Source organism: Lipotes vexillifer, unplaced genomic scaffold (assembly GCF_000442215.2).
Source record: "Lipotes vexillifer unplaced genomic scaffold, Lipotes_vexillifer_v1.1 scaffold868, whole genome shotgun sequence".
NCBI classification, from domain to species: domain Eukaryota; kingdom Metazoa; phylum Chordata; class Mammalia; order Artiodactyla; family Lipotidae; genus Lipotes; species Lipotes vexillifer.
The window spans coordinates 226,483-248,167 of NW_006790424.1; the positions used below are offsets into that span (position 1 = coordinate 226,483).

A 21,685-nucleotide genomic window follows, 5' to 3' on the forward strand; every position below is an offset into this window, starting at 1 on the left:
AAACGTGAGCTTGTGGGACAGGTATTTTATTTTTAAAAGGATGGGTATTGAATTTAATTTCCCGGAGACTGTTATAATCAAAAATGTTTTTAGTCCAATTGTTTGCTCTTTGACTGTTAACTAACATGATGATTCAATCAGGCTTTATTCAATTCAAACTAAATCCTTTGGAACCAGCCCATGTAGTTTCAACCTAGTTTCATTTCCTGGAGTGGAGGGTGCAGGATTCCCCCCCTCCCCCGACACCCCGTTTCCCATAAAGAGTATAAACTTCAATACAGGCAAATTTCAACAAGATGAGAGGACAAGTCTTTTTGGAAGTCCCTCTCTTCCCTTCATCAGATTTTGTAAGGAGTTTTTAAAGTCCCTTTTGCAGTTTTCTAGGTGAGCATTCACTAGTCAGTCTTTTTTCCTTTCAAAGCAACTTTCCCTCTTTTTCTGGCCTAAAAATATGCAAATATTCATGAGTTAATTTCTTTCTTTTCTTTTCATGTATCTATAACTACATATTTCCTAGAGAATTGTATTTTAATGAGATTCTCTGAGTTTCCCAGCCAACCCCATTGCAAGATGTTTTAGGGCAATACATTTTAATTTTTTCTAATTCTACACTGAAGAAATCTTAACAGGGCATTTAAGTCAGGTGATACAAATGAGACTGGTAAAAGTACTTTAAAGAACTATGGTGCTGGAAGGGGTTTCCTTCCTATGTCAAAACCATTTCAGAAACTGCATGAATGACCTTTATTTTCTTCTCTGTAGCACACACGACTATAATTTCCCATGACTATTTATGGTCTGTACAGACTTTTTCTTCTTTTTTTTTTTTGTACAGGCTTTTTCTAACTTCCTTTTTTTTTTTTTAATGTCAACGGAATACATGTTTCTTTAATGGAAAATGTTCTATTTTGGGGAAGCTGCTTTTCCTTAGATAAGTAGTGGAGTTGGGCCGTGTGTGTGTAAGTGTGTGGAGGTCGCAAGATTGGAGAGTATTAACTTAGTGGACTGAGGACTTGGGATGACAGTTTTGGTGATGACGCCCAAATACAAAGCTTTCTTTTTATCCAAGATTAAAAATAACTGTACCTGGTATTCCAGAGTCTTCCTTTTTAAGGAAGATTTTATTCTTTTTTACTAACATATGGTAAAATAGTCCTGAATTGAATGCTGAACATTTCAAACCTGGGTGGTTTTGAAACGAGAAAGGCAGTTCATTAACAGGGTAGTTCTAGGTAAGGGGTGGGGGACAAGTCAGCTTTGACCTTGGCAACTATGGCAGGTGAGTCCTGTGGGCTGGACGCTCTCCATGCTCGGGTCACTGCAGCTTCACTATGGAACACACGTGGTGGAGATCCACTGTGAAGCAGCAGGGCTGTCTGCCCGTGAGCCATGCACAGTTCCTGCTCTGTCCTTCTCTCCCTTTCCAGTGATTTGGAACCTGATCACAGCAAGGATTCTGTTTCAGTTCTCCAGCTTTGCATTTTGCATTTATCTGTGTTTCCCAGTAACTATGGAAGGAATTACAGTTTTTGACAGTTTAGTTATCTCAGGTGTAAAAACATTCTTCATAGTTTAGCTATTGTTCACTCTATCATTTGGATAACTGGTAGCATATACATCTTGTTTTAATGTAAATTTTATTGAAGTATAATATAGATACAGAAAAGGGGCCATATCGTAACTGTAGCACTTGATAAATTTTCTCAAAGTGAACACACTCATGTGACCAGCACTCAGATCAAGAACCAGAATGTTATCATATTGGAAAAATTAGAAGCTGTCTCCTAGACACTGCTTCCCTTCCCTGACTCCTAATACCATAGATAAGTTTTGCCTGGTTTTGAACTCTATAATTATGGAATCATGCAGTGTATCCTCTGCTATCTGGCTTCTTTTACTCAATATTATATTTGTGAGATTCATCCTATTGATACATGTAGTTATTCTTCATTTTCACTACTACATAGTATTACATTATTTTAATACAGAGTAAATTATCCCTTGCAGTTGTGAATATATGTCAGTAAAATATGGTTTGGGCATCATACTGAAAAGGACTTAGTCACGATGTGATTTAGTTGTATTGTGATCTAATGTCTAACTATTTTATTACTATAAGAGCTCTTTTATTTTAAAGTAGGCAATTGTTTTTCTCTTTCTTAAGACAGAATATTAATTTTATCTTATCACTATCCCTTCGACTCCCCACCAGCTATAAAATTAATCACTTTCTCTCACCTTTGTGCTTCCATAAAAATTGATTTCTCTTTGTAGTTAACACATACAGATAGCTACTGTGTTCATTATGAACAGTGGCGTCACATATCTATATGCCTGCCAAAGTCAAGACCTATCTTTTTTTTGTTTTAAACTTTTTATTTTATATTGGAGTATAACCAGTTAACAATGTTGTGATAGTTTCAGGTGCACAGCAAAGCAACTCAGCCCTACATATAGATGTATCTGTTCTCCCCCAGACTCCCCTCCCATCCAGGCTGCCACATAACATTGAGCAGAGTTCCCTGTGCTATATAGTAGGTCCTTGTTGGTTATCCTTTTTAAATATAGTAGTGTGTACATGTCAGTCCCAAACTCCCTGACTATCCCTTCCCTCCACCCTTCCTCCCGGTAACCATAAGTTCATTCTCTAAGCCTGTGAGTCCGTTTCTATTTTGTAAATATGTTCATTTGTATCATTTCTTTTTAGATTCCTCATATAAGTGATATCATACGATATTTCTCTTTCTCTGTCTGACTTACTTCACTCAGTATGACCATCTCTAGGTTCATCCATGTTCCTGCAAATGGCATTATTTCATTCTTTTTTATGGCTGGGTAATATTCCATTGCATATATATGTACCACATCTTCTTTATCCATTCCTCTGTCGATGGACATTTAGGTTGCTTCCATGCCAAGACCTACCTTTAAATTCATGTTTCTAAACCCAGTTTCTAATATGCCAGGTATCAATCAGAAAAATTCTAGGTTTGTTGAGGATTCTGGACTAGACCTGTGGCTTATCAGTGGGATTCTGTTGCATTTTTGTCATTGTAGCCTGAGATTCCTGAATGCATCTGCAAACAAACTGGAAACCCTTCCTCCAGCCACACTTTCTGAAGAGACAAACAGCGTCTTACAGGAGTTGTATTTGACGAATAACAACCTCACAGATAAATGTGTACCCTTGTTAACAGGACACCCCCATCTGAAGATTCTTCACATGGCCTATAACCGACTTCAGAGTTTTCCAGCAAGGTAAAAGAAGATTACAGAGTGACATCCTTCATTGCATTTCTGAAAATGGATTCATAGATGGAAAGGCAAAAACTAACATGTTTATTTCCCAGATAATGTAAAGCTTGTTCCTCCTGATTCTTATTCACAGTGTCTTTTATATAAGCCATTGTTAGCATTCCCCTAAAGAGAAATGTGTTCATTTTTCTAATATGAATGTATCCAAGGACCCAATTGCTAGAATGTTCTTATGATTTTGAAATAAGGCATGTCATCTAGCAGCTATATTTTTTTCTTTTGCTTCCTTTTAACCAGTCAAATTAAAAAAAAATAATTAACCTAGTATGGTGTGTGAGAATTAGAATGTAAACTAGGAACCTGAAGGTTCTCAATTAGCTAATAGCTTTTGTATTTAGGCTTATGGTATAAAAAGCAATGGTGGCCTGTGCATTCATAGAAACTGTGACATTACAAATAATTTATGGCTCTTAGAAAATTCTACTTTTAATTCTATTTTAATTTTAATTTCTAATTTTGGGGAGCAGTGGCATTGTATCTTGCTTTGAGTGAAGCTTTAACAAGTTAGGTCTTAGAACTCACGCCCACACATCAAAGAAGCAAACACTAACCCCTCTGGTATTCTGCTGCTAACTGCGATTTAGCACTGGGCCAAAGCAAAATATGGGGACAGCCTCCCTCTGCTAGCATCAAGGATACCAGTCTGTTGAAACCCTTACTAAAGGAGGGAGGCCCAAATATGCATTGACTTCAAGTATTACTCTATTTTTGTAGTATACATTTATTTCTTTACTTTTTCCCCTCATTTGATGTTACTGATTAAGCTTTTCTTTCTTTCTTTCTTTCTTTTTCTTTTAATGTACTTTTCTTTTACTGTGGAATGAGATGTTATTTTCGGAAGAAAACATAGTAGTCACATAACAATAATATCTCTGAAAGGGCTCATGGTCCTCATTTGATGGTGAATGACTAAGGCCAGCAGGAGAAATGATCATCAGCTCAAATTGTGAGGGTATCCCCCAGTGACCCATGCCAGTAGTAATCACCCTAACTACAGAGAATCTTTTTTGACCACCTTCTTTCTATGCTGAGGGATAGAAACTTCTTTGACATGTTTTCTTTCTTGGACCTGATGTCTATACTTTCAATCTTTTTTCGTGCCTGTTACTCATTGGTTTCTCCACATTTCTTCTCACAATATGATGACAACATACTCAAATAATAATCTTACAAATTCAGGCTATCACAGACGGATTACTTCACAGTCTGTGCATACAGTGTTGTTTGTAGCATATCCTAATACCATGTTGAATGTTTATGATATTAAAAGATCTGATTTCATAAGATAAAAACTTAGTTCTTGTATCTTCGGTGTATATTTATTTTCAAGTAAGCAAATAAGGTAACCTTTATTTTAGAGAGAAAACAGAAAGAAAAGCAATAAAGTGTTTCTTGCTAAATTTTTTAAAAGGTTATTGTGACAAATGAAACCACAGCAAGGAGAGGAGATACCAATAACTCTAAACTAAATGATTTAGATTGTAAGTTTGAGTTGCACTCACTGGGAATCCTGCACTTGTCAGATTCCACCTTCACAAGTGGTGGGAAAAGGGCCAGAGGAGTGATAGATGCATTATAGGTTTGTAGAGGCAGAGGGTTTTTTCCCTCCAGATTTACAGAAAATATAAGAAACCCTAATTCTGGAGTTTTTCTTTATTGGGTTACTGTAATTATTGATTAATGTAATTAAATAGTAATTGTACATTATAGGTTAAGATTGAACAATACAAGACATTCTTAAACAAAAGTGTTAAATTATATTAGGACTTGTTATTAAGGTAAGATGAGAAAGATTCTTTCTTTGTCGGTGTTTAGCAGGAGTTGAGAGAAATTTCTTTTGGGTCCAGATTGAATTTGGGCATTGCCAGAGGTCGAGAGATGATCCAGATCACCTTCCAGCATCCTACTCCTCATGACCACCTTGTTATCACAAGGGATGTCCAAGGAATTTGGGGAGCGGGGTTTCAGGAGAAAGCATATCTTCATATAAACCATACCCTTTTCTACTCTATATATTCCCTTGAGGTTTCAGTACCAATACAAAGAAATAATACTCTCACACTGAGCTCTTTTAAAGCACGTAGATTAGATTAATGCTAACTTTTGTCTCATTTGAGTAGGATTTTCACTGGAGTTCAGACTAAGCTACATGATAAAGTGATTGTTGTCAGGATAACTCAGTTCACACACACAGTTTTCATAGGAAAAGGACGTCCATTTTTCTTCTTGTTGCCAATTCAAAGAGCTGAAGTTAAGAGTTTTTGTTTTATAGTAAGAAAGGAGGTATCAAAATACTTTCATACTCAAAGACAGTAGTGAAAAACTTGTCTGTTAAAATGACTAGTGCAAGTGAATCTTTAAAGAATCTTCAGAGTCATAGTAAATTACCTTTTGGTTCTCATTATCTATTATTTTCTTTCTAAATTTCCTAATAATTACTTTGTGACCTGCCCACCCTTGGATTTTCTCTTTTTTAGTAAAATGGCAAAGCTGGAGGAACTTGAAGAAATTGACATCAGTGGGAATAAACTGAAGGCCGTCCCGACAACTATCATGAATTGCAGGCGCATGCACACGGCGATTGTTCACTCCAACTGCATCGAAGTCTTTCCTGAAGTTATGCAGCTCCCAGAAATCAAGGTACGTGGGTCGATTCCATCAGCTCCAAGCTTCAGGTCCACAAAGAGACTTGTTTTCTCTAGTTCATCAGTTCAGGATGTTCGCACCCTTGTTGGATTTCCTCAGAATGAAGACTTCTCTGTTGTCCTTGCTCCATCCTTCCTCAGCACTGGGCTACACCTCTGAGTCGGCAGAGGGGAAAAAAAAACAAACAAACAGTGGTCAAAAAACACTGGACTGGGAGTGGGGAAAATTGTATTCTGGGCTCTGTCCCTAACTAGCCACATAGCCACCTAACTCTTTTCATCTGTCTAACAATACTTGTCCTACTTATTTCCGCGGTGGTTATGAGACCAGAGACTGAATCAGGTTTGATAGCAGTTTGAAATAGTTAACAGTACCTCTGCACACCCCTCCCCACAACTCCCCTAATTAAATAGCATCCACCACCCCAGCACCCAATTAGTAATAATTCCCTATATAGATGTAGTCTCATTACCGTTACCATTACCAAACATTCACTTCAATTTAATGCAACCTGACAGAACAGATAATATTCCCATTTGGTAGGTGAGGAAACTGAGGTGCTGAAAAGAAAGTGGTTTCTATAAACTGAAGACAGCAAATTGGTGGCAGAGACATTCTGCAGTTCCTGGCTCCTGACTCAGGGCAGTCTCATCGGACAAAACCAGTTCACTAGAATGAAAACCATCTAACAACTTTTTATTCTTTTTTTTTTTTTTTTTTTTTTTTTTTGGAGCAAAGAGTAAGAAGTTCTTTCATTTTGCATTTTAGCATTTCTGATGATTAGTTTTGTGCTTAATAAAAAATAATTCTGGTTATAGACTAGGAGCATATTCTAATCTCCTAAAAAGGAACAAAAGTCATCCTATTCGAAGACACTTTGAATAGCATGAATAATTTTTCACCACAGGAGTTTTGTACATTTACATGGTTGAGGTGTGTAAGCCATTTGATAAGTGTGTGCATGTGTGTGTGTGCTTAAGCCATGAAATATTTTACTGTGAGCGCACTGTCACCTCATACATGACCGTGTCATTTTAGAATACTTACTGTTAACTAGCAGAAATATTTTATTTTTACTTTATATACCTTTTACAGTAGGTAAGAGGTGGGGCTCTGAAGGAAGACAGATCTAGAGGTGGATCCCAACTAAAAGCTGCTTAATTGCTCCGTTTCCTCATATGTAAAATGAGGGAAAGAACAGTGCTTCCTTTACAGTATTGCCGTGAGGATGAAATGAAATAATACATGTAAAGCATTTGAAATAGAAGTGGCACCTGGTAAGAGCTCTGTAAATGTTAACTATAATTAGTTACAAGACCTCGATGGGGTTCAACTCTGATGTGGATTATATGGAGCAACTGTTCTGGCTGATGATCCACAAAATCCAGGAAATCTGTCACTTAAGCAAATGCTTCTTTGCTTCCATCCCAGGAGCAGTGTTGACAGCTAAGCTTTCCAGGGGCTGCTCCACTGCCCATTACTCCATGGGGGGTGTGTTGTCTGTCACGGGGCCTTATTAACAGGTCTCTGTGCACCGAGGTCTCGAGATTAACCTCCTGTTTGCTGGTCTTACTTTCTGCGCCTGTCTTTTAATGTTATATAACTCTTAATCGTAGATTCTTTTTTTTTTAAGTATCTGGTTTAAAATACAGATACAGATAGACGTTTAAACTTTTCAAGTTTTGACTAAATTTTGCAAAATACGAATGTTGCTCTATGAAAGCAAATCTTCTCTTAGACCCTTGCTTGGATTCCTGGATTCTAAAATTGGTGCCCTCGTGTTTCCAGTTAATTCCTTCCCCTGTACCCTGCTTTACAGCTCCTTTTCAAATTTTACTTTTGGTATGACTTTTTTTTTTTTTTTTTTTTTTTACAGTTTTTCTTCTTTGATTTTTAACCCCAGATATTGTAGCTTAGCATTTTCCTTATGTTAAAAATGTCCAGTGTTTCTGACCCAGCTCTTCCATTACCAAGAGATATTTTGTTGCTGGGGTTTTATTTGGGGGGGGTGGGAGGGTGCGGTGAGCAGTATCAAGTCTCCTTTATGTACAAAGTACAAACTTTGCAGACCTGGACAGACGGTGGTATTGAAAAAGTAGTAGTTATATTGTTTGAGAACTCCGAACTGATATTTTAGTGTTATTTCATATGAGAATATTTTAAGTTGCTATATAAGTATTTGTGCAGATTTAAACCATCCAAGGGACTTCCCTGGCGGTCCAGTGGTTGAGACTTCGTGCTTGCAATGCGGGGGGCACGGGTTCGATCCCTGGCTGGGGAACTAAGATTCCACATGCCATGCAGTGTGGCCAAAAATAAATAAATAAACCATCCAAAAGAAAATTCCTGGTAAAAAATATTTGCTGTAAACAGATCATAAAATACCTATGAGAGTCTTCACTGCAAACTGAGCCCTAAAGCATGTTTCTAATGGAAAAGAAATCATTTTTTTCCTAAGTTGAAATACTCCAGCTGCTATTAAAATATTATCGAGTTAATAATCATAGATTGTATTCTTACTGCTTCTTGAAAATAAAGTACAATAATTGTAAAGTATTTCATAAAAGTTATGAAGATCATTGCAATTATAAACATTCACAGATAATTTAAAGAGGGATAAGATCCTGATATACTTAGCTAGTTCTCTGTGAGCAGTCTCATCTTTTCAGACATTAAAGAAAAGTGCTTGTTCACTGCTTTGTTACCAAAGCTTTAAAACCAATTATCATTTAAAGGGTAAACAAGTTTTATTACTAAAATATATATGCTAAAATATAGTTTTTTATTTTACTTTATTTATTATTATTTTTTAAATGTAGTTTTTTAAACCTGTAAAATCAGGCCATTATTCATGTACCCCTAAAACAGAGACTATATGCGTCCCCTATTCTTGGATAAAATTTAGGTCTGGCCTTTTCTCATTTTGGTGCATTTGGTGAGATCTGTTAAAGTGATCATCAGGCATCAAATTCTGTACTTGGGCAGGAAGGTCATATAAATTCGTAGGAAAAAAAGTATATTTTTTAGAGTTTTTCAATGAGCTCAAGTGCACCCAGAGTCACAGTCGTTTTGTTCCTTAGTATTGATATTATTGTCTTCACCTTTGTTTAGCACTTTCAAATTAGTCTTCCAAACCCCACCACCAGTCCTGTGTTCCTGGAGCAGGTCATGTTCTGTTCTGATTCTAAAATAGACAGACCTCCCTCTGGATACGGATCAGCTCTCAATCACCACATAAGCCAGACTTGGCTTGGCTGGTCCCAGGCTGAGGTCCTCACGTAGGCTGCTAGAGCTGATGGACCTGAAAAGCAGAGGTGGCCACGGGTGTGGCACTCGGCTTCTCTTCCTCAGGGGCCCTTCGCCGAGCCACATCGCAGTCACGTTGATCATGTAGGAGTTCTGCAACAACACCAAAGCTTTTAGTTGAGTTACTTCCAATTAGGGACATGGTCCTACCTTTTTTGAAGTGTGGTTTAAGCAGATGAAAGAAAAGTGTGACACATACAATGAAGGAAGTTTGAAATTTAAACACTGTATATCAGGAACTTTTGTCAAATTTTCCATTTCGCTGCGGTGTCCTGATTCTGATTACTGGGTGAACAGCATCTTTTAAAATGTTTTAAATTCTCTTCAGAAGGTGATTTTCATGTTTGTGCTATGCAGTAATAAACCACTTGGATAAGCTGAGTGACTTCGTCTTTAGGACTGTTATTTCACTTCATGGAGTATGAAGTATTTTTAATATGCCGCACTCTTGAGAACAATGGCTGCAGGAAGTTGAATTTCCCTTGGAATCAAGCCATGTTGTTGTTTCTAAAGTGAGATGAGAGCGAGAGAACCAGCTGAGTCATAGGACACAAAGAATATGGGGAAACGGCTAGGTCAGAATGGATGAAAGAAAAGGCATTAATTCTTTGGAAAGTAGGATAATGGAAATAAAGACAGATCAGGGGCCAGTTAGATGTCAGTTTGGTAGAGTAGTTGACCTACTAGACTTAAAAGGTCATGTAGGAACTGCAGTATCCAAAAACCAGGAAGCGGGAGCAATTGTCATTATGGTCCTGGAATCTGGGTAATGGTTATTTAGGAACTCTCCTATCATTTGGGGAATCTGGCATCCATTCCTGTTTGGGACAAGAGCTAAGGAAAAAGGAATGAAGCAGTGTCTACCAGGACATGGCCATTTAAGCCACTTTTCTCCCTGCCTCACTAGCAACTCACCAGCAGGAAGCTAGGACTGCATAGTCTCTGTCTTTCAAAGTTGGGATAATTTATTAACTCAGACTAATTTGTTTGTTTTTTTAACTCTAGTTTCAAAAAGTATTTCAGCAGCCCTTTTAAACACAAAACAATGCCTTTTACAATGAAATACTGCATGCATCTTACGAAGTGGGTTATGTGTACATACAGATAAAGAACTGGTCCTCTGTGAGCTCATGCATATTAAAAGTATCCCTTTAGAGATGCTCCTAGAGAAAGGAGCACTTGTGACCATGAGTCCTCAAAGAAGTTGGCTGTGAAGTGGTCACTATCCTGCTCTTCAAAGTCTTCTATTGGCAAGGAAAAACAGAAGTGAGCTCATATGCCCCCAAATCTGGAATACAGCCTGGAATCATCTATAAATTTCTTTGAAGTCTCCTTTTTGATCTAAAATTACATGCTAATTTTGTGTTCTAGTTTTTACCATTTCTTTTAGTTTTAATGTAAAAATAAAGGCTCTTCCTCTCCATAATCTTTGAGTAACACTGAAGCCCCCAGAAGCATGGGCCAGGTGTCCTGTAACTTTGTGATATACCACTGAGTCTCCCCAAGGGCACACATAACCAATTTTATGAGGTAATGAAATTTATGAGGTAAAGGGATTGCTTAGTTTATATAGGATGCATTTTCTTAAAGTCAGATTTTATAAATAATTTATTTTGGTGTTTAAGGAAATTCGCTATTTGGAGGAATGGAATGCTATTTGGTGGATCGAGGATTTGTTTAAAACAAAGTTTTACCCTGATTGTCATTTTTGTCAAGTAGTTGCCAATAAGGTTTCTAAAATCCAGTTGAGAAAAATCACAGATACTGTATATAAATTTAAAAGGAAGAGTCTGTACAAATTAAAGTTCTTCTTTTGCAACTTCCTGAAAGGTGGGGAGGTTTAAACAATACACATTCCTGAATAATTATAGACAAATACACTATTACATAGGAAAACCAAACTTCAACCTTGGCTTTAGGGTCTGTGTTTAAAGTAAAAGGTTCAGACTGGCTCTCTTAGTTAATAGGTTTACTTAGATGTGTGAACATCCTACAGTGATGATGACTTAGCCTTTTGCAACATCAAGAATATGTAGTAGTTTAAGTGTTAAAAGAGAATTTGACTTAAAGTTATATAATGAGAAATACTACACATGTGTGTACATGTATTTTACTCTAAAGCTAAAATGTTCGGGTTCCTGTAGAACTCTGAGAGAGGGAGGTGGTATAGACGACTTCAGCGTAAGACACAATCTGTAGTTCACCGTTTGGCCCCTACCTGCCTCTCCAGCCTCATCTTCTGCTCTCGGGCCCGACCATCTCCAACCACACCAACCACTCTTGCTTCGTGTCCTGGTATACCGTGCATCACTCTGTCTCCTGCCTGGTGCACGTGCTGCCAGTGCTTGCTAGATGCCCTCCTGTTCCCATCTGCCTCTTTATCTTTAATTTTGATTCTTCACAAAAATCCTCTCCTGGAAAGCCCTCTCTGTGGTCTCAGTAGCTGCCCCTTCACTGTCACAGCCGTGCACACTTGTACACGTCGTTGATCATAGCAGCTGGAGGTAGGTAGTGGTGTTAATTTCCCCCTTTAACCTGGGAGTTCCTCGGGGTGGGGACTGTGTCTGCCATCTCTCTCGAGGTCCCTGATGTCTGGCTTATTGTCTGCCATTTAGTAGATGCTAAATAAATGTTATTTTGATTGAGTACTTGGATGTATTTGCTTCTTTTGACTTCAAAATGGAAATTAGTGAACCTGTTCGGAGGGGGAACATGTTATACATCAGCAGCTTGCACCTTGTGAGGACTAGGGAGTGCAGAAGGTGAGTGGGAGCCCCGCCATTTGGAGCTGTCAGAGCTGTTGGGCAGCACAGTTGAGGTGGGGGACTAGCTGTGGTCTGAAGAAGGAAGAAGCAAGGGGGTTGCAGAACCTCAGAGCTCACCAGTTCTGTTAAGTTGCTGATTCGGGGCAGCCCAGGCAATTATTTGGCAGATAATAATACACTGCTGTGAACATTGATACGCTTATTTCTTTAGTAATGTTTTGTGAGGAATCATCATGATTAAGATATTGCAACTTTTGTGATAATTACACTTGAACTATATACATCACATTGTATTCCCTTTTCTTTAAGATACACTGATTATTTTCCTATCCTCATATCTAATTGTATTAGCAGTCATTTCCTCTAAATCATGAGTTCCTTCTCAATTATGAGTTATCTCACTTTTTCTGAGGGTTGGATAATTCTTTTTTGAGTATTCTTACCAGAGTTTTGTATTATAACAGAGTGATTTTTGTTAGTTATGTCCTAGAATGGGCCTGAAAGAGGGGATGATAATGTTTTAGATTCAATGTTCTATTTAACAATGTATTTCCAAGAAAATTTTAGTGCATTAAATATAAATACATACATTAAACAACATAGAATATGTGGGAACTATTTTTTTTCTCAGGTCTCACTTCCAAATTTTCTATTTTCTTAGTGGTCGCCGTTACAATTATTCAGTCAACAAGTGTTTGTTGAGGACTATTAAAAGAATAGGAAATAGTACTTGTAAGTAAAGCACTCACTGTCTGCGTTGACACCAGTAGATTGGCACCAAGTACCAGTGTCCTGTAATTTTTAGGAATAAACCTCCTTCAATGTGCAGAACTATATAAAGGTGTTTCTCTGCTTATCTGCCCTCAAAGGGTTTCCTTCTCATGCAGAAACAAAAGCATTTTAAAACGTATCAATTGCTTTTCAGTGCTACTTATTCTAGACTGAATTTAACCTAAACATGTGTATCTCAGTACCCATCCTAAGAGATTTAATTACTGAAGAACCTTCTTATAAGATCCATTCATTTATTCATTCAACAAATAATTGTTTACCAGGTGCCAGGCAATTGATTGATTATTTGTTCCTGCTTTCGGTGAAGGCATCTACCGAGCCTCTGTTCTTTGCAGTGCACTGCGCTTCGGATATAGGAGAGGCAGTCCCTTCTCTCTAGGAGCTCATGGTCTAGTGAAAGAAAGAAATAAGCAGATACTTATAACAAGGGACATCTAATTGAAACGGGGGCTGTAGTGGAATTGAGTGACATTGTAGTGGCGTTGAGTCTTAGTAAGGCAGATTACCAGGTAGAAGGCAAGGATAGCTTGAAGAGTTCCATTCACAGAGAATAGCATGTGCAAAGGCACAGACAAATGAGAACATGACACATGCAAGAGTTAACTTTGACGCAGCTGAATATAGAGTGTGAGGAAGCAGGTGGTGAAAGGTGGGGTGAAGGCCTTAGTTGATGTGCTGAGGACTTTGGTGGTAGATTGAAGGCTAGTAGGGAGCAAAAGAAAGACTGAAGCTGGAGTGTGATGTGATAGAACAAACCACATCAGAGAATCACCCTGACAGCATTGTGGGAATGCAGCAGAGGGAAGTGAGACTGAAAGCAAAGTTCGGACGCCATCGTAATCCTCCAGGGGAAACGTGATGTGGGTCAGAACAGGACTACGGGAACTGACTGCCGTGAATTAAAGACTTGGTGACGAAATGGGCCTTGGCGGGGGTAGTGCATAAGCACCATCTCATAAGATCTGTGTTACCATCACCAACATTATCTTTATAAATGAATACCCTATTGAACTCATTTTATAATTTGGTAATTTAAAGAATGAGCAATTTTACCTCTACAGAACTGTGAAAGTTTAAATCTTTAGAGGTAACGTTAAAAAACATTGCTCACCAATTTCAAAAAATTCAGTAATGTTCTAAAATGTCTTTACTCTTTCCTTATAATGCATGCTCTGACCTCTGAATTCGTTTGTGTCAAGCACCTACGTTCTGTGTTGCCCACACCTGTCAGGCCTTAAGCTCATGTTTCATCACCACCAGGAGATTGTATTGACACCATGTGTTGTTTTATCTGTACTGATGTATACTGACCATACTGCCAGAATAGCCCATTATGAACCAGTATTATCAGTGTGTCATTAAAGTCCAGTTGGCTGTTCATGCAGCCATTATTTATATTTGGAAAAACAAAAAAAGGAGATGACCATGTCCCTGTTATTAACATTTAGGTTAAGTGAATTCTTGTACTTCTGTTGAAAGTATTAAGACTATAAAAGGTGTTGGGAGTGAAGATATAGAATAAGTGAAATTGTACCTACATTTATGGGTTTTAAAAGTTTTTTATATTAATAATAAGGCTAAAAGAAACAAAAATAGAATTCTAACACTGGTTGTGTTCAGGTGTTAAATTTAACGGTAAGTTTTCTAATCTCTGTCCAACTTTTTATAATGTGGTTATAATGCTCTCATAATAAAAAAAAATTACAGTATATCATTGCTACTGTTTCAGAGCAAGGGTATGAAACAATTTGTGTGGAAACATTGTATTGTATGAATTCAACTGAGAATATATTTCTCCAAAAACAGAGGTTTTCATTTTACCCAGTCTCTACCCCTCCCCAATGCATAATAGATTTAAGTTCTTTAAAAAATTTTGCAGATAAAGATGAATTTGTCCACTTTTAACACTGAAATTCTTGGATACAATCTGCTTTCCAGTCCACCTTAAGATTTTTAATATGCTCTTTAGGCATTTTAAAATATTATAATAAGGTACCAGCTCAAGCCAGATAATTGAATGCTTTCTCCCCATTCTGCCAAATTGTTGGTTACACATTCTGTTATCAGAAAAATTGCCAACTGTTGTCTCTTGTGCATGTGATCCTTCTTCCACCCTGGTCCCCGCTCCCATAACAGAAATGCAGCACCTCCTTTTGGGACTTAGCTCATTTAAGCCTTAGATTTTGCAAGAAAGGTGGTGTTATTCCCATTCACAGATAACACATAATTCTTGTTCTAATCGGTATGCTGACCCTTTTTGTGGCAGTTTTCCAGGTGAGATTAGGCAGGGCTGTTGGTGAGTCCAGGTATTGGATGCCTGGAGTGCAGGATCTATATTTGACTCCCGCCTTTTTCCCGTGCATATAGTAGGCAGGCCCACCTGCTAGTCTTTCGCCACTTTCTTATTTAGCTTCTTTTGAATTATCTTCCCATTTTGAATATTCGTCCCCTGCCTTCTCCTCATTTTGCGTGTTTTTTGGTTTGTTTTAAAAACCAAAGACAAGCCCTTTAAAGTTCCATCTTGAAGTTGTAACTGTAACCCTCATGGCCACAGCAAGTGCGGAGATGTTGTGAACAATGTGAGTGAGACACGATCTTTAGGCTTTTTCAGTTAGTGCTTAATTTTTAAATGTAGAGATGAACTTAAAAGGATGAAGCTGGAGAGTATAAAGAACATGGAATTTGTGTTATTCAAAGAAAGTAAAATTTTAATTACATTTAGCAAAGTCTGTTTTAAACGTTTGTGGCAGAATAGCAGACAAACGTAGTTTCTGCATTTGGCCATCATAGTACAATGAACGGTCACACTGATTTTCCTGCAACGAGTAGGAGCATAGAACTACCTGAACAACTTCTCCAGGCCCATCTCCTCGTGTTTCCACTTGTTCCTTCAGTGCGTGGACCTGAGCTGTAATGAGCTAAGCGAAGTCACTTTACCAGAAAACCTGCCTCCAAAACTGCAAGAACTAGACCTGACTGGAAACCCCCGACTTGCCCTCGATCACAAAACCCTGGAGCTGCTGAAGTAAGTATTTTGTGAAGCGCTGCAGCCCCATCGCTATTCACTGAAAATGACATTTATCACTTAGTCAAAACATTAAATGGAATATGAAGCATCTGTTGACTTATTAGATCTATCTACACACATTTGAAGTGAAGTGATTTGTGAGTCTGTAGTTCACCAAAATGGACGAATGGCCAAAAAACTTTTCAAGTAATTGGATACTCGTGTCCTTTCAGAAAGTTTTTGAGAAGGTGTCCAGGCAAAAAGAGATGAGAATAATGAAAACAAAGAGGAAAAGGGAATTTAAAGACACAGGAGAGAGCAGTGAACAACCAAGAAGTAAATGTACATCTCGGTTACGAATAATATGGTGTGTGATGCTTAATGCAAATGTTACAAAGGGATCTTGCAAGAGATTCATAATGTGGGATAAATGAACAATTTGGAACTAAAATTCAGGTTATTTAAACAAAACTGGGAGAGTGGGGTAGTTAGATCCTGCTAAGTTGTCTTCCTGTTTTGGGAAGAGAGTTCATTGGTACTGTCTCATGTTTTCTGTTGATGGAGAATAACAGGTTGGATGGAGTTCACTATGTAAAACATTAAAGTTAACCTTGTTAGAAAAGATGTCTTTATGACAATGTTCATCACAGAACTCTAAATATCAATAAAATTAACTTATGCTTCACATAATGAATATTATAATGAATATTATACAACTACTAAAAACAATGATGTGGAGTTATATTACTAACTTGAAAGATCTCTGCATATGACGTTAGGTGAAAAGAAAGTTTACAAGGAAATTTGTATAGTGTAATCCCACCTTTTGTAACATAAATTTGTGTGCATTTGGGTATGTGTGCGTGTGTGTGTGTGCACATGCACAACTAGAAAATTCCTAAAAGGATATAAAACAAAATGTTAAAATGATGCTGTTCTCTGGATAATATAATTATGGATGGTCTTTACTTTCTTCTTTAAATTTTTCTGAATTTTCAGAATTTTTTGCAGTGTATCTCAAAGTAACAGTCCTAGACATCGACACACATTAGACACTGTGTATGCCATCTGTGCTTAAAGCCTGTTGTAACATCTGTTGCTGAAAGTCATCTTCCAATATCTTAGAAAAAACTGAAAAGGAGAAGAATTTTGGAAAGAGTAATGTTGGTGGTCCATTATTATTATCCTAGGCTTTAGTACATATCAAAATTTGAAAATCACCTAAGGCGATTCCTGGTTGGACTTGGCCTAATTAGTGCCTGTTCGTTGACATTTTAAGTACTTAATGAGAAAATTGATTTAGTTGAAGAATATTGCCTAAGTACAGTGTCCTCGGGAAGCCACGGGGACCTAGGCTCTCTCCACTGTGTATCAGTATGTGAAGCCTTGGCCCAAATCCCTCAGTGTGTCCAGACCTTAGTTTTCTCATCTCTTAGGGATGATGGCCTACACACTCTCTAAGGGACTTCCAGAACTAAGAATACATGGATTAGCAAAACATATTTCATCTTTATAACAGGTAACTTTTTGAGTTTTTACAAATATGACATAATTTTATGATAAAAATGATTATTAAAAAATCTGTTAATAAATGGAAGTAGCTGTTTGGAGAAAAAATAAAAGTTCAATTTTTATTGCACACCAAAATAAATTCCAGCTAAATTAAAGAGTTAAATACATAAAATGAAATAATTTTTAAAAGTAAGAAGAAATCATATGGATATATTGACAAACCAGAAAAGGACTTTTTAGGCCAGAGAAAGGGGTGGGGGAAATCACAAAAGAACTCAATATGTATAGAGTGGTTTTGATATTTATGTTATGTATATTTTTATATAAAAATACTTTTTTACATAAAAGTTTTAGATATCTATTCCAAAAGCTATCAAAGGTAAATCTAAAAGGCAAATGACAAACTGAGAAGAAACGCTGGCAAAAAATAAGAAAAATAAAAGCATTAATATTCTTAATAGAAAATGTTCTTATGAGTCAGTAGTGATAAGTACTCACTCAAGCAGAAAGTAAGTGAAGCACATTAACAGTTAATAAACAAAGTATGGATAGTTACATGAAAAGATCATATTCAGCCTTATTAGTGTATCAAGGAAATATTAAATAAAATATCTAAATGATAACATTTCCCCCCCCCTCAAATTGGTGTTGATGGAGGGTTGTAAATTGATACAACTTTTTAAAAAGGTTTTTGGCCCTGTGTATCAAGCTTTTAAAAGTATTCATATACTTAGACCAAGGTTTTCTGTGGTAAAAATTTATTCTAAGAATTAATCAGAGATACGGTATTTATTTTAGGTACAGAGATAGTCATCAAGATATTTCTAATTAAATTTAGGATGAATATAAAATGACATGGGGAAATGTTCATGATGTAATTAGAAAAAAGATGCAAAACCATATATATAATAGAATGACCCCATTATTATATAGGCATAAGACAGTATCTCTTAAAATTCTCTACCAAAGGACATATGTTACTAGAGTGGCCAGAGCTGCTACAGTGAAGGACGTGTGTGTTCTCAGATTAAAAAAAAAAATTAGTAACAGACAGTGAAATCATAACTCTTAGGTAAAAACGTTACCCTCTATTTAATATCTAGAAGGTTGTGGCTTCTTAATAACCTGGGAGCGTTTCCATATCTAATACATTACTTGCTCTTTTAGAGGGTTGGCCTATTTGTTCTACATGAGGCAGGGTTAGTCCGTATGGCGACTCTTCCGTGTGACTGAGCTCCGGCTCCCAGATTCCCTCAGACTAATTTCAAGATGTACGAGAGTCAACATCCAGGTCACTTCAGACAGCTGCTCAGTCACACTGTGTTCAGCTTGGCGGAAATGAGAGATTGCTGCTTCACTAGAAAGGATTATGGGGGAGTTTAAGGATTACTTTTTTCTTTAATAATCAGGTTAGGAGGGCTTCCCTGGTGGCGCAGTGGTTGAGAGTCCGCCTGCCGATGCCTGCCGTGCCCCGGTCCGGGAAGATCCCACATGCCGCGGAGCGGCTGGGCCCGTGAGCCATGGCCGCTGGGCCTGCGGGTCCGGAGCCTGTGCTCCGCAGCGGGAGGAATAATCTTAGTAGACCTTGGATGATTATAATTGTTTTTCCCTTATGATTTTGGGTGCTTTCTTGTGCTCCTGGAAAAAAAAAAAAAAAGGCTAGGAAATGGAATTATTTCTTTGAAGGCTCCCTGTTCTGTAAAAAGTATAAATGTCTTTAGAAAGGAGTCTTCCGTTTCTCTCCAGAACTCAGAAAGGTAGGAAAAATGTAGGGAGAACCTTAAGGTATGTCTTAAGAAACCCATTGCATTGCTTACCATTGTATGTGGATAAAATTTGGTACCAGGTCATATGGAAAGCAAACAACAGCAGACTATCTTTTTAAATACACCTTTTATTGATGGGTTTGAAAGGAGGATATATCTGTAAAATGAGGTATTTGATTTTGAGATTTTCTGTTGACACTACCTATGATTTTTATGTTTTTCAGCTTTTTTAGGATAAAGCAAAAGGTGAATGTTTTCTGGTAATTAAGAGTAGAAACTTTTCTTTAATGAAATATTTTTAAATTTCAAAGAAATTGCCACCAAATATTTCTAGAATCAAAGTGAATATTATTAGACATTGATTTGCTTCTCAGTTGAATGGTTCTTAGGAAAGGTATTCAGTATTATATTTTGGAGTTAATGAATGCCAACAAATAATTTAAATTCTTGGGCTCAGGACAAAATTGTTTAGGTGTTAAGAGATTATACATAATTCTGTTTCTCTTGTTTAAGTAACGGGGAAAAAACTAGTGGCAATTTACAAATAGGGATTTATCTCACCATGTGGTAGGCGGCCTTTTAAAAACCTGCTTCACATCTGTATGACTTCCTGTTTGTGAGCACTGAACGCTTTCTAGTAGGCTGGTTTTTAATGAACTGCATTTGAAGGTTTACTCTTTTAATATTTCTGTTTTGGGTCCTTTTGGACCAGTTATAGCATATGAGAGCCGAGGTGAGATAAGAATTTGTCTCCCAGTTCATTTATATGTAGTTAATGTGTAATTTATTGAATGCCCCTCATTTACTTCATAATTTTATATTGGTCTCAGCATGGCTGTGCAGGTGAGGAAAGAATTGGAAGCTTCAGGGGATAGCAAGTCCCCAGTAATATTTGTGAAATATTTGAAGGGGTGATGTGGGCAGTTACTGGATTTGAGGATGAGTGTTGCAGAATTCTCTCACATGATCCAAACACAGTACAGTCGTGGCTTGGGTTTCATTCTTTTCAAATCTGGGCTTCATGTTGTGAGAATACACCCAACTTAATAGTTAAAGTTTCTTTTCTCATGCCAAGGTTGAGAGCTGTCCCCTTCATCCCCAGGAGAGAGTAGCCACCTAGGGGTGGGGTGTGTGTGTGTGTGTGTGTGTGTGTGTGTGTGTGTGAGAGTGAAAGTGCCTAATAACCGACATTTGATGCTGATAAAACTAATTTTCATGCTCTGTATATATGCCCCTTTGTTTTCATTATGACGAGTAGCTAGTTCTTGTTGCTGATAAATATTTCAGACACATTAAACACAAATGGTAAGTACAGAGTGCTTAGGTGTTCTTCATTTCTCAGGTAAAAGTAGCAATTTGCACATGTTCTGTTTTAATGATTCCTGGCCCCTCTGTTTCTCTGGTTAGTAATATCCGCTGTTTCAAGATTGATCAGCCTTCGGGAGGCGATGCATCTGGAGCCCCAGCTGTATGGAGCCATGGCTACACAGAAGCTTCAGGGGTGAAAAACAAGTAAGTGGGGTGAAACTTTGGAGTGAGAACCGCCACCTGCCCGCCCGCCCGCCCGCCTGCGTCCCTGCTTTAGTGGAGTAGAAGCCCAGTGCTAGCACACACTTTCCCCGTGTCACATTTATTTCAGTATGTTTCCCCAGAGTGAGGACACCTCATGACTTAGGCTGGAACATTAGGCTAAGTAAGCCCTGCTTGGCACCACATACTCTCTCTTTGTGAGGATGTTGCTAGGATACGGTAAAACTGACACATTATATCTATGTGAGACTCCAGTGTTTGGAGAAGGCGTAAGTATTGAAATGCATCCCTGCTCTTTTGAAAAGCCCCTTTATCTTTCTCTGAGGCCTGTTTACCAAGCAAAACAGGGATAGTATTAAAGGAGTAGAAGTAGGCTTGATTGTCCATATTCGAGATCCCTTATGTTATTGACAGTCACTGTTTCTGTGGAGCTGTTTTTTACAGTCTAAATGAGCTTGTCAGGAATTGGATGTCCATTCCCTGTAATGTCAGCTGCTTGTCTTGCCATCAGGTCTTGTGCATCTTAATTTCTTTTTCTTCCCTATTTTCACCAACCTTCCCTGTCTCTGATGCAGATGTTGATTTCTTGAGAATTGTAATCCAGCTCTTCAGGCTTGCTTGCTTTTTATGAAGGGGTGCTGATAATCAGTACTAGGAAAGCAAAGGATCCTATCAATTAGAATGGTCATAATTTAATTAGCTAAGGTATAAGAACACAAAATATTGAGAGCAGGGGAAGAACAGGAAGTGGAGGATGACCCCATAATAGCTAACAGCATTCAACCCTGGGTGCACATTAGAATCAGTCAGGTGAGGAACTTTAAAGAACGTTTTCCAGCCTAGGCCCATTAAATCAGAATGCTTTAAAATCTCCCCCAGGTGATTCTAATGTGCATCCAGGATTGAGAACCACCGACTAGCTTGAATACCCTTCATGGAAAATAAAAGGTGGAATTGTGGTTGCCATGCTGACTGCTTTTCCTTGGGTCAGAAAACAGAATGAACTCGCATTGTGCGTCTGATGCATTGATCCTGTCCTCTTTCCC

The 21,685-nt window shown here is 37.8% G+C and overlaps 1 protein-coding gene across 1 annotated transcript in view; it reads left to right on the forward strand.

Moving 5' to 3' along the window:
- The window catches only part of PHLPP1 (PH domain and leucine rich repeat protein phosphatase 1), a 211,647-nt gene that overhangs the window by 176,820 nt on the left and 13,142 nt on the right, over nucleotides 1-21,685 (forward strand). The window contains exons 11-14 of the mRNA XM_007463703.1: nucleotides 3,058-3,258; nucleotides 5,793-5,955; nucleotides 15,719-15,849; nucleotides 20,517-20,621. Coding sequence (XP_007463765.1) covers nucleotides 3,058-3,258; nucleotides 5,793-5,955; nucleotides 15,719-15,849; nucleotides 20,517-20,621 — 600 coding nt within the window. The remainder of the gene's footprint in view (nucleotides 1-3,057; nucleotides 3,259-5,792; nucleotides 5,956-15,718; nucleotides 15,850-20,516; nucleotides 20,622-21,685) is intronic.